Source organism: Hyaena hyaena, unplaced genomic scaffold (assembly GCF_003009895.1).
Source record: "Hyaena hyaena isolate Hyena2069 unplaced genomic scaffold, ASM300989v1 scaffold_93, whole genome shotgun sequence".
Taxonomy (NCBI): Eukaryota; Metazoa; Chordata; class Mammalia; order Carnivora; family Hyaenidae; genus Hyaena; species Hyaena hyaena.
In genome coordinates this window covers 1434130-1448242 of record NW_024080724.1, presented here as the reverse complement: position 1 = coordinate 1448242, position 14113 = coordinate 1434130, and the positions used below count along the sequence as shown (strand labels likewise).

At 44.0% G+C, this 14113-nt stretch overlaps 2 protein-coding genes across 7 annotated transcripts in view; one reads left to right on the top strand and one right to left on the bottom strand.

Moving 5' to 3' along the window:
* Positions 1-1987, top strand: part of TMOD1 (tropomodulin 1) — an 86886-nt gene extending 84899 nt beyond the window's left edge. For both annotated transcript variants that reach the window (XM_039234761.1, XM_039234762.1), the window contains exon 10: positions 407-1987. In XM_039234761.1, the coding sequence (XP_039090692.1) occupies positions 407-471 (65 nt within the window). In that variant the 3' untranslated portion in view covers positions 472-1987. The remainder of the gene's footprint in view (positions 1-406) is intronic.
* TSTD2 (thiosulfate sulfurtransferase like domain containing 2) overlaps positions 1-14113 on the bottom strand; it is a 34200-nt gene that overhangs the window by 8511 nt on the left and 11576 nt on the right. For 3 of the 5 annotated variants that reach the window (XM_039234756.1, XM_039234760.1, XM_039234757.1), the window contains 6 exons: positions 11277-11402; positions 10350-10455; positions 6598-6716; positions 5928-6086; positions 5315-5453; positions 2925-3488 (listed from right to left, as the gene is read on the bottom strand). In XM_039234756.1, the coding sequence (XP_039090687.1) occupies positions 3259-3488; positions 5315-5453; positions 5928-6086; positions 6598-6716; positions 10350-10455; positions 11277-11402 (879 nt within the window). In that variant the 3' untranslated portion in view covers positions 2925-3258. Of the gene's footprint in view, positions 1-2924; positions 3489-5314; positions 5454-5927; positions 6087-6597; positions 6717-10349; positions 10456-11276; positions 11403-14113 lie in introns of those variants that run through there. The other 2 variants (XM_039234759.1, XM_039234758.1) reach the window with 2 other exon arrangements.

The window sequence follows — 14113 nt, the reverse complement described above, 5'->3', positions numbered from 1 at the left end:
CTGAGAAAGAGCTGTGGGAATTGGTTCCAGCAGGTTAAGACCCTACTCTCAGTAAGATCAACTGAACTTTAGCTCTTATCTGAGCCAGAGGAAAGAGCTTCAACTGCAGGGCCCCTTGTGTACAAAGCAAAAACTGTGGCGGCGGACAAAGTGGGTTTTATGTCTGTGTGGTCAGCAGCTCAGAAGTAATTTATGAACGAGTCAACACGACCACAGACCCTCATCGGTGAGCGCTGACCAGTGGGAGGGCCCTTACACAACTCCCACACAACTGTCCTCTAGAAACAGACTTCAGACTTTGCTAACCAAAAAGTTAGCAGGAAGCTTCACAGGGCTGTCTCAGAGCCATGGAAGTGGTTCCTGACGCAGAGTCAACTGGCTTACATCTCCTCTCCTTCCTTTCTAGTGAGGAAGAGGAGGCTCGCAGACCTGACTGGGCCCATCATCCCCAAGGTCCGAAGTGGTGTCTAATGTGTGGAGGGGACGACCATGTCTTTGAACTGCACATGTTCTACTGATAATCTGTGCTCTGCAGTGGAAACCAGAAGGCAAAATGCCAGCACAAAACCCTTCCGTGGTTCAGTTCTTTATGCACTAAGGTTTTTAGGTTAACTAGTGGTTGTAGTTGAAAATTTTATAAACTATGGTTAATGTGAAGTTTTTCTTTAGTCACAGAAGTTCAGTCTGGTTATTATTTAAAAACTAAGAAGACCCCAAACCAACAGATCTTACTGAAGACATTCTAGCATGGGACTTAAGCCTGGGAGCCCAATGTCAGGAGCCTTGCTGCCTGGTGTTTCAGGTGTGTTTAGAATGTGTAACACATGCACAAAGAGCACGCTCTTCCGCATGGTGGAGAAGCATTATAAAATACTTTATTACGAATTTGATCTTGGGTATTTAGATCATCATTATCAATCCTCCTTAAAATGTTAAGAACCTCAAGATTAAAGTTGCCAAACTGATTACTGGGCCAGGAGCACAATTTTGCCCCCCATGAAAGAGCGACTGAAGCCACAGAGCTCTGCCATGATTCAAAGAACGGGAGATTCCTTTTGCTGGATACAAGGAAATGACTGAAAAGCCAATGGTGAAATTTCACGTTTCAAAAGCCATCCTTTCTTAACCAATCCCAGGTGGCAAAGTGCTCCCTGAGCATTCTTTAGGAACATCTGGGCTTTACTTCCAATTTAATATTGGAATCAGAAATAATTTCTTCCTTACTGAATGTCAGCCTTAACGATGTGAAAACCTATGGCCAAATACTTGAAAACACCTTTCTGTATTGCACAGTGGGCCAATGGCTTCTGGGAGGTAAAACAATACATTTCTAGTCCATTGCAGCCATGCTTACAGACTTCAACCATGTGTCACATCACTTATTAGACAAGTCACCACTGATCTCATGCCTGCAAGTTAAGCCTCTGAAGGCCAATGGTGAAGAAAATCCAGATATTAAAGACTTAGGAAACCCTGGCCAAACCATCCCAAGGTGATTATTCTGCAAATGTAATATTGGTGTTTCTGCCAGATCCCTTTTTCACATCATGTGCATCTCTTGGGATCCAGCAAAAATGTTAAGCCACAATGCCCTTGTGCCTTTTAATATACCACAGTGCCAGTTAAACTAGCATTTCTGTTGCTTGGGAGTTATTTTCATGAGTGATTCAGCAAATCTTAAGATAAAGGACAGCCCACAGGGCTGACGAGCACAGACTAAGCTGCAGAGCACTGAGCAGAGGCTTTTGACGAAAAAGGCAAAGTCTTGCACGCTGAACTGTGATGACGTGGATGGTACAGGGTAACCAGAGGTGGAGCCAGGACCTCACCACTATGGGAGAGCATCTACTGAGGCCGCAGGTGGGCCCAGGAGTGGCACCCTGCTGCAGGGAGGCCCTCCCCACCAGGCTTCTCCTTGAAACACAAACTGCAGCTGTATTCCGCATCACTGGAAACTGCAATATAAGATTAAATCTGTTGGTCTATGGACAGCTGCGTATGTATTTCTTGCGACTAGGGTGACAGGGACACGCGCTTGACATGTTGGCCAGAAGGCTGGGAACGTACCACAGCACTGCTGAATGACCTCACCCAAAATGTGTCTTCTGTCCCAAGGTGTTCATCTAAAAACTACCCAAATGTCCGTGCCCTCGAGCTAATTTGAATCCTTCAAAGCTAGGCATGTGGGCGTTGGGGGAAGCAGAGACTATATTAGGGGGAGCTCTCTCACAGAAACCAAGGCAATAAAACAATGAAGGTGGGCCACATCTTTATGACCATCTGCTTCATCAGATGAGCTGTTGGTTTAGACCAGGGAAGGGCAGTTTTTTTCTCCAAAGGGCCAGATGGAAAATATTTTCAGCTTTGCACACCCCAAGGTCTCTGTTGTAACTCCTTAAATCTGCCATAGATCATGAATAAATGAATGGGTGTGGCTATTCCAATAAAACTTTATTTACAAAGGCAGGAGGCAAGTCAAATGCCATATTCTGCAGATCCCGACTTAGCCTCTTAGGCTCCAGAGAGATGAGGGCAGAGGTGGTGGACGGTAAGTGACCTGAGAGGCCACTTCCGAGATGTCCACCTCCAGGGCTATATAGCTTTCCTGCTTCTGCCGCCAGGATGGACAAGTCTGCTGACAAGGCCAGTGACTACTACCAGCCTGCTGCATGGCACAGAGAGGGCATGAACCTGGTCCCCAGGCTCTGGTCTCCCCCAGCAGCTCTGGGATCCTGCCCAGTGCTTTTTTCTGTGGTCTGGCATCTTTTTTCTTTTTTTCTTTTTAATGTTTATTTTTGAAAGCGAGACAGACAGAGAGTGAGCGGGTAAGAGGGCAGAGAGAGAGAAGGAGACACAGAATCTGAAGCAGGCTCCAGGCTCTGAGCTGTCAGCATAAGCCCAACACAGGGCTCAAACCCACAGACCTCAAGATCATGACCTAAGCTGAAGTCTGACACTTAACTGAGCCACCCAGGCGTCCCTCTGGCATCGTGAGTCAAATGTTTCAGGTAAGTGAGGAGAACCCATTCCCCCCCTCTTCCCCCCACTGAAGTTTAGGTGGCAGACATGGTACCCAGTTTATGATGCTGGCATTCCCCGTTTCTCTGTTGCCTCAGCTCTGATGTTCTCCAGTGTATGGTCACTGTGGAGCTAGCTCTGTGAAGGCCTAGGGGGATGCTGATGGTGCCACTCACGTAAGCACAGCCCATCCTTGTCAATGTCAGGCCTTGGCTCTGGGCTCGCGGGGAGTCGCACCTGCTATGGCAGTTCGCTGGGTATGCGGGGCCGTCGGGCTGTACACTCACATTCCTCTTTAAAGCTGCTCTGGGTGGGACCTGAAGCCAGCCCGCTCCCTTTGTCTTGACACGTGACACAACAGGCTGTGAATCCTTGTCGCTGGCAAGCAGGGCAGGTCAAGATGAGCTGGCGGCACTGGGAAGTTGAGCAGAGTTTATACTGGTCCCACGGGGCTCCACAGTATGAACATTCTGGGGAAGACAGAAAAGCCCTAGCTATAAACACACACACACCGATGTGTGTGTACACATGTAGACAGGCACTTCTCCAATTCCTAAACATAACTCTTAGCACATCAGCTAATATATCCTGTTGGGCCTGGGAAGGTTTTATAAGTTTCCTGTCCTCTACCAAAAAATACTCCTTCACCCTCACTCTTTTTGGGGGGACAGGGGAGGTTCACCTGGGAATTGTCTTCCCAATTCCAGCATTCAGTGACTCATTTTTTAATTTTTCCCATTTAGAAAACAGGTAACATTGTTTCTCTCTTTAACTATTCCAAAGCTGGCCAACTACCCCTTGATTCAGTGGTCTTTCCCCTTTTTAGGTCATTCCTTTTATCACGGGAAACAACACACGTGGGTACAGATGCTTCTTCCCACCTCTATGTCCGCGCCCCTCCCCCCAGGCCTGAGGTCCTGCTGGTGCCAGCGACATCTGACCACCTGATTCCTAAAACTCCCATTATCTATTTTCTCAGCCTGTTCTTCCCTGCCGACTTCCTGTTACTGTGGACAACATCACTGTTCAAGTGTCCTTAACTAGTTGAAGGCACTTTGGGCCTTCTCTCTTGCCTTCACACTCACATGCAAGTACCCATCAAATCCTGCCAACATTTCCTCAGTAGCATTCTTCAAATCCATTGTTTCTACTTACTTATAATTTATACTCCATCTAGCTCCAACACAGATCTCAAGTATTTTCAATAAGAGACACAAATCTAAGACCGCTAAAATTAATAAAAAGATCAAGAAGAAAGGGGAGAGGACAGTAACACTCAAATCTTAATCACTATCTGAATGGTAATTCAATCTCAGTCCCTGATCACAGGAGTTCTAGAAAATTACAACAGCCACTAGGGTTGTCTGCCTCTGACTTCTCCAGTTCAAAATTATGGCATGCGGGGGAAAAAGCCATTTTTCTTAAGGATTATTTCCATCCTCCTCTTACGGACTGTCCGCATTGGGTAACATACATCAGTGAGGACTCAAAACTGCAGTCAAACCACAGGCTTCTTGAGCTCACACCTCCTGTGGCCACCCCCGCCTTGGCCATGGGTTCAACTCCTACCTCGGAATGTCTCACCCACCACTCAAAAGCACCTCACCTATCTACCACTTGTGTCTATAGACCATCTAAAGTGGGGCTTCTTTAAATACATAGGATTACAAGGGAACAAATTATATAGAAATGTAAACTACCAAAACGTTTTTAAAGATCTGTGATATAGTAAGATATTAACACATGAAATAAGACAGTGGGGGCCTAATACCTCTGTTTTGAGACCATGACAAACATAAATACTATTTGGAGATGTTAGCGGCCACTGGAATATATGAAAATATTGTGCTTTCTGATGTTACTGATTTGTTGCCTACATTAACAATCGAAGGAAGTGCTACGTGTAGTGCAGGGTTGTGAAAATAAAGATATAATTATTTTCCCATCCAAATTCACAGAACCCCTAAATTTTATATATCAACTTCTGGTTAAGGCCCTCAGTTTGGCCTATTAGTTCAACCCCTAGCACGGAGGCAGAGCAAGGGGCAACATGCCCCATGTAAAGGACTTGCCTAACCAGGAACGGGAAGCCCAGGCAGCACAGGCCTCCTGATTCCTGGTCCAGGGCTGTCTGCTCCACTGCTGCATCTCCAACTCTGCTGGGAAATAGTCATACTACATGCCTTCTTCTCCCTGTTTTCTTCTTCACGTAACCAGTGCTGGCCTGCCTTCCAGAATGCTTCATACAGAGAGTGTGCCTGAGTAGAAGGTTAGGTTCCAGCCAGTGCCCACCTACCTGACACTACATCACTGTTGTAGGATAAGGCATAACGCTCATCGAAAACAAACAACTTCCCTTTGTAGAAACCATCAGGAAACTCCTCCAGGTACTTGTGGATGCCGCCCTTGAGCTGGAACACTTCCTTGCATACTCCCTTTGTGAGCAAAAACAAGAAGAAATTTGAGGAGACAGGCAGAGACAAGTAAGAGGCTCCACAGAAGAGTGGCAGGTGATGACAGCAGTCAGAGCCTTGCGCTAGATCCTGGGAAGCCCAGCTATTTTTGCTGTCCCCTAAATATAGAAGGACACCTGTTGGGACATGTAATGTGAATTTGCTCTTCTCAGGATCAAGCATAAGGATTAGAAAAAGGGAGATGTTCACTAATCTTTCTCTTTTGTACTTGATGAGTGTCTAAGACTGTTAAGTGCTTTCCACATCTTGAGATTTAAGAACTTCAGATTTTGTACTTACAAACTCTATTCTGGAACCATACAAGGGAAAAATAAATCCCTGGCTGGCTGGGAGTGTGAGAGGGAATGAAGGTGGGGAGTGGAAGGCTCAATGCTTGCTGTCAGTAGAACCTTCTTCACCTCCACACCTGCAGTGACCCCACAGGTGTTCACTCACCTTGGCTTTGAGGTAGGCTGAACCCCGCTCACAACGGATGCCCCCAGTGCAGTACATTAGCACCTTCTTCTCTCTGAAAAGCTCTAGATTTTTGTCAATGTAACTAGGGAAGTAACTGAATTTCCTGATGTCTGGGGCTAAACAGCCCTGGAATCGCCCCTACAACATAGGAGAATCAGAAGGAAAATTATCAGAAAAACACACCTGGCAGGAACAAAGGCTCTTTCTGTGTCAGTCCCACTCACAGCCCCTTTGGGTAGCACTTACTAGCTGCTGTTTCTCATCCTACACTCTGACCTTTCAACTTCACAATCCGAAACTCAGAAACAAGCCTGGTGGCCTGCTGGTCACCTTGCCAGAGTCCTCAGCGGAACCGGAAGGGCTGCCCAGAGCAAACTTTATAGGATCTTTGACACATATCAAGGGTAGGCACATGGGAGCCAAAGAGTACGTTATGTGCCAAGATGTCTTTTAATTCCTATTTTCTTAGACTTTCTCACCAGATCCTGAGTTCAAAGGCTTGGGTTTTCTCTGAGGCTGCTAGCAGTCGGGAGAGCTCTAGGTGACTTGTGCAGGGGCAGGCACACAGAGCAGCACCTCAGGAAACATGCCCTGATGTGGGCAGGGGGAGACCTACCATTTCACCGAACTCAGTTCTGGCTCTACTTACTATTTTGCTTTCATAGAAGTTTCTGCAGTCCAGGAGGACAGTATCACTTTGTTCTTCATTTGTCTGAGACAAAAACTTTTCTACTTCTTTATGAAATTCACGTGGAGATAAATGGACTCCTAAAACCAAACCAAAAATTTACTTAAGACAAAAACAAAAAACAAAACCCAATCACAACTGGCCCAGCCTGATAACTTACATGTTACTCCATTTCCTTCCACCCAAACCTTTATTCATAACTGCAATTATATCTGAAAATAACACTATTTGATGACCATGATGAAATAGTAACTCCAGATATCCTCATTTTTCCCTCCTCCAAAGATAAGTGGTATAGAGACCTGGAGGTTTAGAAATGATTAGTCAAATTTTCCATTCTCTTGCTCTAACCCAGTGATAAAAGCCAGACAGCTGGGATCTAAACTGCCATGTGGGTTTGCTGGCCCATTATATGCCCAGTGTTCTATTTTCACTGTATGTGGAGGAGCCTGGGCATGTATGTGCTTGACTATAGGCTTTTGACTATGACAAAGGCGAGGCCAAGTTCAAGGGTAAGAATCTTGATAGGCAGCTAAGAGTATCAATTTGTGGAATAAAGTTGGACTATTCTTTAAAAATACAAAAGGGTAAGAAGAATGTAAGTCTGTGCATGAGTAAAAGAGAGAGGGTGGGAGGGGCTGACAGCAGGAGTGCTACCTAAGAGAGCAGTGCAGGAGACAGAAAGGAGCGAGAAGCCAAAGCATGCAGGAGAGAAAGGAGGGGAAGAAAGTAAGTAAAATCCAAGGAGACTATAAAAAGAGAGAACCTCAGTCTAGTGGGGCCCTTTGCCTTCTCGACTCTCCAGAATAGAAAGACTCCTGTATCTTGGGTCCAGGTATTTCAGTGGACTGTGAGGAACTTGGGGTGAATTTGGCAGCGTGGACTAACCACACCTTACAGACAGGGGCCTGGGATGGCAATCACTACACATCATAGGCACCAAAGGAGCCTCATTCTGCTAAGGGTGAACCCCAACAACCACCTGAAACTGCTAAGTACTCAGGTGGGGCTAGAGGCCCCCGTGCATGGCCAAGGAATCTGGATTCCTACCTGCCGACCTACGACTATGAGAATGTAACAGGCCAGAATTGATTGGTTATTATCAAGTAATAACAGGTCCCCAAAACGGGGGTGAAAGGGAGGTTCCCAACTGTGACGGGAAGCTGGAAATCTGCTAAGATGTCTACTTACAGGGCACCACAGAGACCCAAGCCTGCTCCCTGCTGCTGCTCTACTGGGCCTGTGGAGGCCTGATGGGACAGGGACTCAGATGGACATGTTTAAAAGAGGTGCCTTCAAACAGCGTGGCCCAAATGAAAGCAGCACAGCACTGCCTAGAGCCCACTTTCCCCTAACCTCCCAAGCAACATCCTGTAGCACCAAAAGTGAGCTCCTTATTCATCCCACTAAGGTAGGGACACCAGGCAGATGCAGCCTTTTTGGGCCCTTCATGCATGAGTCTCTTTCCCCCCATGCTCGTATCCGACTCCTATTTCCCTCTGACTTCACCCTTAGCATTCTTTTAAATATCCCCATATTATTAAGCGAACACAGACAATCAGACCTTTGTGCTTCCTGATGAAAGAGAACAATGCTACCTATCAGGCAGTCTTGGGGGGAAGAAAAGGAAAGAAGGAAAAAAAGAAATCAAATCTGAATCTGACCAAGCCTCTAGATCTGAGGTATGTAACAGAGTAGCCACTAGCCACACGGGGAGAGCGGGGCCTTGAAATGTAGCCTGAGATGTGCTATGATAAGGGTGACACAGATCTAGGATTTCAAGTATTTAGAAAGCAAAAAAAGGTAAAATTAGTAATTTTTTACAATGATTGCACATTGAAATATTTTGGCTACACTGCATTAAAACCTACTTATTATGAATTTCATTTGTTTCCTTTTACTTTTAAAATGTGGCAACTAAAAAAAACACAAAATTATATAAGTGCTTCACATAAGTTCTATCAGGCGGCACTGCTCTAACTACCAATCTATAGGAAACACACAGGACAGAGGAGATACAATCAGCTTTAACCAGATGGTGGGAACTACAGACAAAATGACCTAGTTCCTCCAAAAAAATAAACTGCATGGGGGGAAAAAACAAAGATGGAGGCAAATGTGCAAGTTAAAAGACACTTAAAGGGATCCACCAAGATGGGTGAACCTTACTTGACTCTTAAGAGAAATTAACTTAAAAAATTATGAGATCCCCCAAGAAGATGTGGTTTATCTATACAATGGAATACTACATGGCAATGAGAAAAAATGAAATCTGGCCTTGTGTAGCAACATGGATGGACCTTGAGGGTGTTATGCTGAGCGAAATAAGTCATGCAGAAAAGGACAAATATCATATGTTTGCACATATAGAAGGATTGGGAGGAACTTAACGGAGGATCATGGGGGAGAAGAAGGGGAGAAGTGGTAGGGGAAAGGGAGAGAGGCAAACCATGAGAGACTCTTGAATGCTGAGAACAAACTGAGGACTGATGGGTGTGGGGGGGGGTGGGGGGAGATGGGCATGGAGGAGGGCACTTGTGGGGATGAGCACTGGGTGTTATATGGAAACCAACTTGACAATAAACTATTTGTAAAAAAAAAAAAAAAATTATGAGATCCCCACAGGTACAGTTTCTTCAAATATACCAACATGCAGTTCTGGAAAACAGCAATCCCCTCCTTTGCTGGTCTAGCCGATTTTAAGAACTAGCCAGATACTCGATAATATTAAGGAATTACTATAAAAATATTTTATTTAGATGTAATAATGGTTTTACAGTTACTAATTTTTTTTTAATATTTTAGAGGTCTCTACTAAAATATTTGTAAATGAAATGATGTGACATTGGGATTCTCTTCAAAATAATCCAAAGTGGGGGAAGGGGACAGGGTATAGAAGAAAGCTGGCAATGAATCAGTAACTGCTGAAACCGTATGACAGGTACATGCGAGTTCAGTATACTATTTTCTCTACTTTTTAAGATGTTTGATCATTTTCATAGTAGAAGGCAAAACAAACAACAACAACAAAAAAATGTCTTTCAACAGTTTATGGTAACCATGGGGAAGAAGGGAAGAGAACATTCTAGAGCAGCTGCAAACAAACTGCTTTGGATTTGAAAGCCACTTGCTTCCTGAAGCAAAAGGCCTGTTATTCAGTTGATGAGTTATTTACAAGTAATAATTACACTCTTCCCAGATTGCTTTCTCTGGAAAGAGAAAATAACTTCTTGCCAGACCATCATCAAGAAGACTAAGATGGGGCATTCTAATGGGTATGTCTTCAATTATCATAGCACCAAAGAGAAGACCACTTTAAGCACTGAATGACCCACATGCTGGCTACACTACAGCTATTTTTTTTGAAGCATAATTAACATGCAAGGTCATATTAGCTTCAGGTGTACAATATAGTGATTCAATAATTCTACACATTTCTTAGTGCTCATCAAGTTAAGTGTACTCTTAATCCCCTTTATCTATTTCATCCAACCCCCTACCCACCCTCCCTCTGGCAGCCACCAATTTGTTCTCTATATCGGAGTCTGCTTTTTTGTCTCTTCTTTCTTTGTTTTGTTTCTTACATTCCATACCCCCAAAGCTATTTTAAAGAGTGGATTGCTGATCAGGGTGTCTAACTTCCACATTTGTTTCTATATTAAGTTTTGTCCCTGTGAAGAAAAGCAAACTTTTTCTTCTAAAAGCAAGCATACCAGGCTTCTTGTAGGAGATCTTATTGGGACTGATCCCCATAGGCACAATTTCTTCAAATACACCAACACGCAATTCTGGAAAACAGCAAGCCCCTCCTTTGCTGGTCTAGCCAAGAAGAAACAAAACAGAATACAGTCTTACTCTCCCATCTCCAGATCTAAGGCAAATGCCAAGTTCAAGAATTGTATCTGTTTTGTAATAACAGCTGAAGTCTTAAGAAAATTCAAAGTAAGAATTAATGTTTTAATGAGAAGGGAATTAGAACCTAAAATGTTTCAGATAATTCAATTCTAATAAATATTTATTGCATACCTACCATGAACGGAAATGTTCAACTGAAAAGGTGTTTCTATGGCTATAAGCATTTAACTATAAAACTGAACCACCACCGAGCAATTTGAGCATGTAAGGTTACATCCTAGCTTTGCTCTGGAGGAGCGACCTCTCTTCCTCCACCATCACCGGCACTAACACTAGTAAGGTAGTCCCCACCAGATTTTTCACTTACTGTGACAAAGCATAAGGTCGCTCAAACAAAGGACCCAGCCACAAGAGCAAGGGCTTTGTCCCCCACGTGGTATGAAGTGCTCATCTTGTAATCCCAGGTTTACTAAAAAGTAGTGATGCCCCGAAATAGCCAGGTGGTCCCTCAAGTGAGCAAACACATCTAAGTTTTAGAGTTAGACTGTGCAAACCATAATGCCCTTATTCGATAAGGGAGATTAAGGGCATTAACTTGCCCAGGATTGCACGGTGACATAAAGAAATGGAATGAGCATGCTCCTTTGACTGCACTGCCTTGCAGCCTAATGGGCAAAGGCTGCTTATTCCTCTACACCGATCTCTGCTTCAGAGCCTAAAGAGGGAAGAGGCACTGAGGCAGAAGCAAATGGCTCAAAATCCATTTTATTTTCGATTTCTCTTACCTTAAAATCATCCTTACACATATAATCCTTAAACAATGGGCAGGAAAGCATGGCTTCCACATAGAGTCTGGTGGCCAGTTTGCTTCCACCAAGTGTCCCATTGATTCCTTCTGTAGCAATTCGAACCTGGGACACAAGATGGTGAGAGAAAGGGAATGCAGCCTGTTCTTAGCTTAGTTTAAATCTTCCCAGGGCAGAACAGGCTGGTGTGTGTCAATGAGTTTGACAGGGAAAGCAGAGACACAACAGAAGTGTTACCACACAAAGATACTTGTAGTTTTCTAAAATGACACTGCCCACAGTTTAGATGAGGTACTCAATAGATGTGCACTGAACAAGAGAATACAATGAGGGAAACTTCTGGAAAGCCCCATTTGCTACAAAGCTCCAGTTGTACAATGCTCAAAGAAGTAAATTTCAAGCTTAACCTAAATCCAGGTCAGCAGATCTAGGATCAAGACTCATCTTTGCCACTTACTTGCTTTGTGGCCTTGAGAAAATTACCTTACTTCTCTGAACCTCAGTTTCTTCATCTTGATAAAACAGAGCGAAGAGAGAACCAACAATGAAGAGAACTGCTGAGGAGACATTTCCCAAGTCCCAAAATACAAAGCACAGCTGAGAGCCGGGCGTGCATGTGAGCACACCCCCGCACACCCCTGCACACCCACCCGCTGGAACGCGCGGTCCACAGGCGGGGTGCGTCTGCTTTGTTCCCGGCTGCAGCGCCGGCCAAGTAGGGACTCAATCCACATTTGTTGAACAAATCAATGTGTATCCACATCTGAGGCCTTTTGGCTGAGATTCTCAAACACTGTATTCTCTTTAAAATGCTTCACTGGTTAGGGAACATTAGAATCTGGATTCAGGCCCCTGCCTTAAGAGGCAATGCTCTGGGCACCCTGCCGAGTTCATTGTCTTGCAACTACAAAACCCTTTCGATGAGTTTAAAGATGGATCATCTTTAGAAGGAGCTGAGCTCTCTGGAGAAAAGTGCTACAGGGAAAGTAGACCGCTCTAGTATCATGGTACTCTAGGGAGAGAGAGGTCATTTAATTCAAGGTCCTAGATCCAATAGCACCATTTAGAGAACAATGATACCTACCAATGCATTAGAATTTGAAAAATTTACAAGGCTGCCCTTTTTCAGAGCCCAGAGTAAATACTCTGTTACCTCCCTTGATTCATGTATATAATAAATGGGATTCATTTCCTAAGCCAATGCCAGAGTTCCATGATGAGGGTTCTGGATCCTTGAGAGAGAGGATTACCATCTGATAAAGCCTACTCTGGGCATGGGAAAGGAAAGTAGAAAGGAGATGCCATCTCTGCTGTACAGACTACATTCCCCACAATCAACTTATATTTTTTTCAAGGGTCTACATAGAAAAAGAGCTGAACCAGTTCAAGTGTCACGAAATTTAATCTAAAACTGGTTCTCACCGTGGCAGATAAAGTACGTACTTCTACGTAACTGTCTTTAGGGTCAGCTGGTAGATTCTTTCCTATGTTGTTTTAATCTCATAACCCAAATAAAAGACAAGGACACCTAAACCCTATAAAGCTGGGGCAGAGCAATCTGTTGAGCAATCCAAACTCATGCACTAGACTTTTCAATCCCTAAGATCCTTCCAGGGAAACCTTTGAAGTAGCTCCTTGGTGAGGAAACCCTTATACCTCAGGGATAAAGAGCAATAGTTAGTATTTATTGAGCACCTACTATGACATAAGAGCTTTGTATTATAATCCTGAAAGGTAGATACCATAATCCCCATTTGATAGAAAAGGAGACAGAAGCTCAGAGATATCAAGTAATCTGCCCAAGGGCACAGAGTCGGTAGGTGGTAGATCTGAGATTCAAAACCAGATAATATTCGTTCCAAATCATGTAGTTTTTCCCTTCCAAAGCCTCCACTGTGTCCCTTCAAATTTCTTTTTTTTTTTTAAATTTTTTAAATGTTTTATTTATTTCTGAGAGAGAGAGAGCGTGAGCAGAGGAGGGTCAGAGAGAGGGGGAGATACAGAATCTGAAACAGGCTCCAGGCTCTGAGCTAGCTGTCAGCACAGAGCCTGACGCGGAGCTCGAATGCACAAACTGTAAGATCATGACCTGAGCTGAAGTCGGACGCTTAACCTTAGACTGAGCCACACAGGTGCCCCGTCGCTTCAAATTTCTTGAGGCAATAAGGAGTTTATAGCAATAGGAACCAGAAGTTTCTTTTTGGAATTTTCAAGTTCTCTTCTTTCCCTACCTGAATGTTCGTACTCTGCCAAATCTCCCAAAAGCAGAAAACTACCTCAGTAAACTGGGCAGGTATCACTGAAGCCTAAAGATTTAGTCTAAGATCCAGGCAGGTGCTGCCACCTTGTGGATAGGGACCCTCACTGCTCCTTCACCTCAGGCTGGGCCAAGAATAAAACTCTGCCCCCCCAAACAAGAAAAGACATTGACTTCATATTTTGTACATTCAGGTTCACTGTGAGAACATCCATCTTTCAAGGTGTTCTCTAAACAGAGGTGACAATAAACGTAGTCATTCCACAAATATTTTCTAAAGTTTTTACTACGTGCCAGGAACTGTGCTAGGAATTAGGGATCTAACAGTTAAAGAGTTCTTGCCGTCTTCAAGCTTACAGACTAAAGCCGGTCACAGATATTAAGATAAAAATTACAAACTGACAAGTACTATGAAAAATAACTACAAGACACTATGCAAGGGTGTACTGGGAAAAATTAATTTAGGTTGAAAGGTCAAGAAGTCTCTTTGAGGAAGTATCATTGAAACTGAGAACTGAAGATTTAGTAAAAATTTTACAAGAGAAACTGAGTCAGTGTG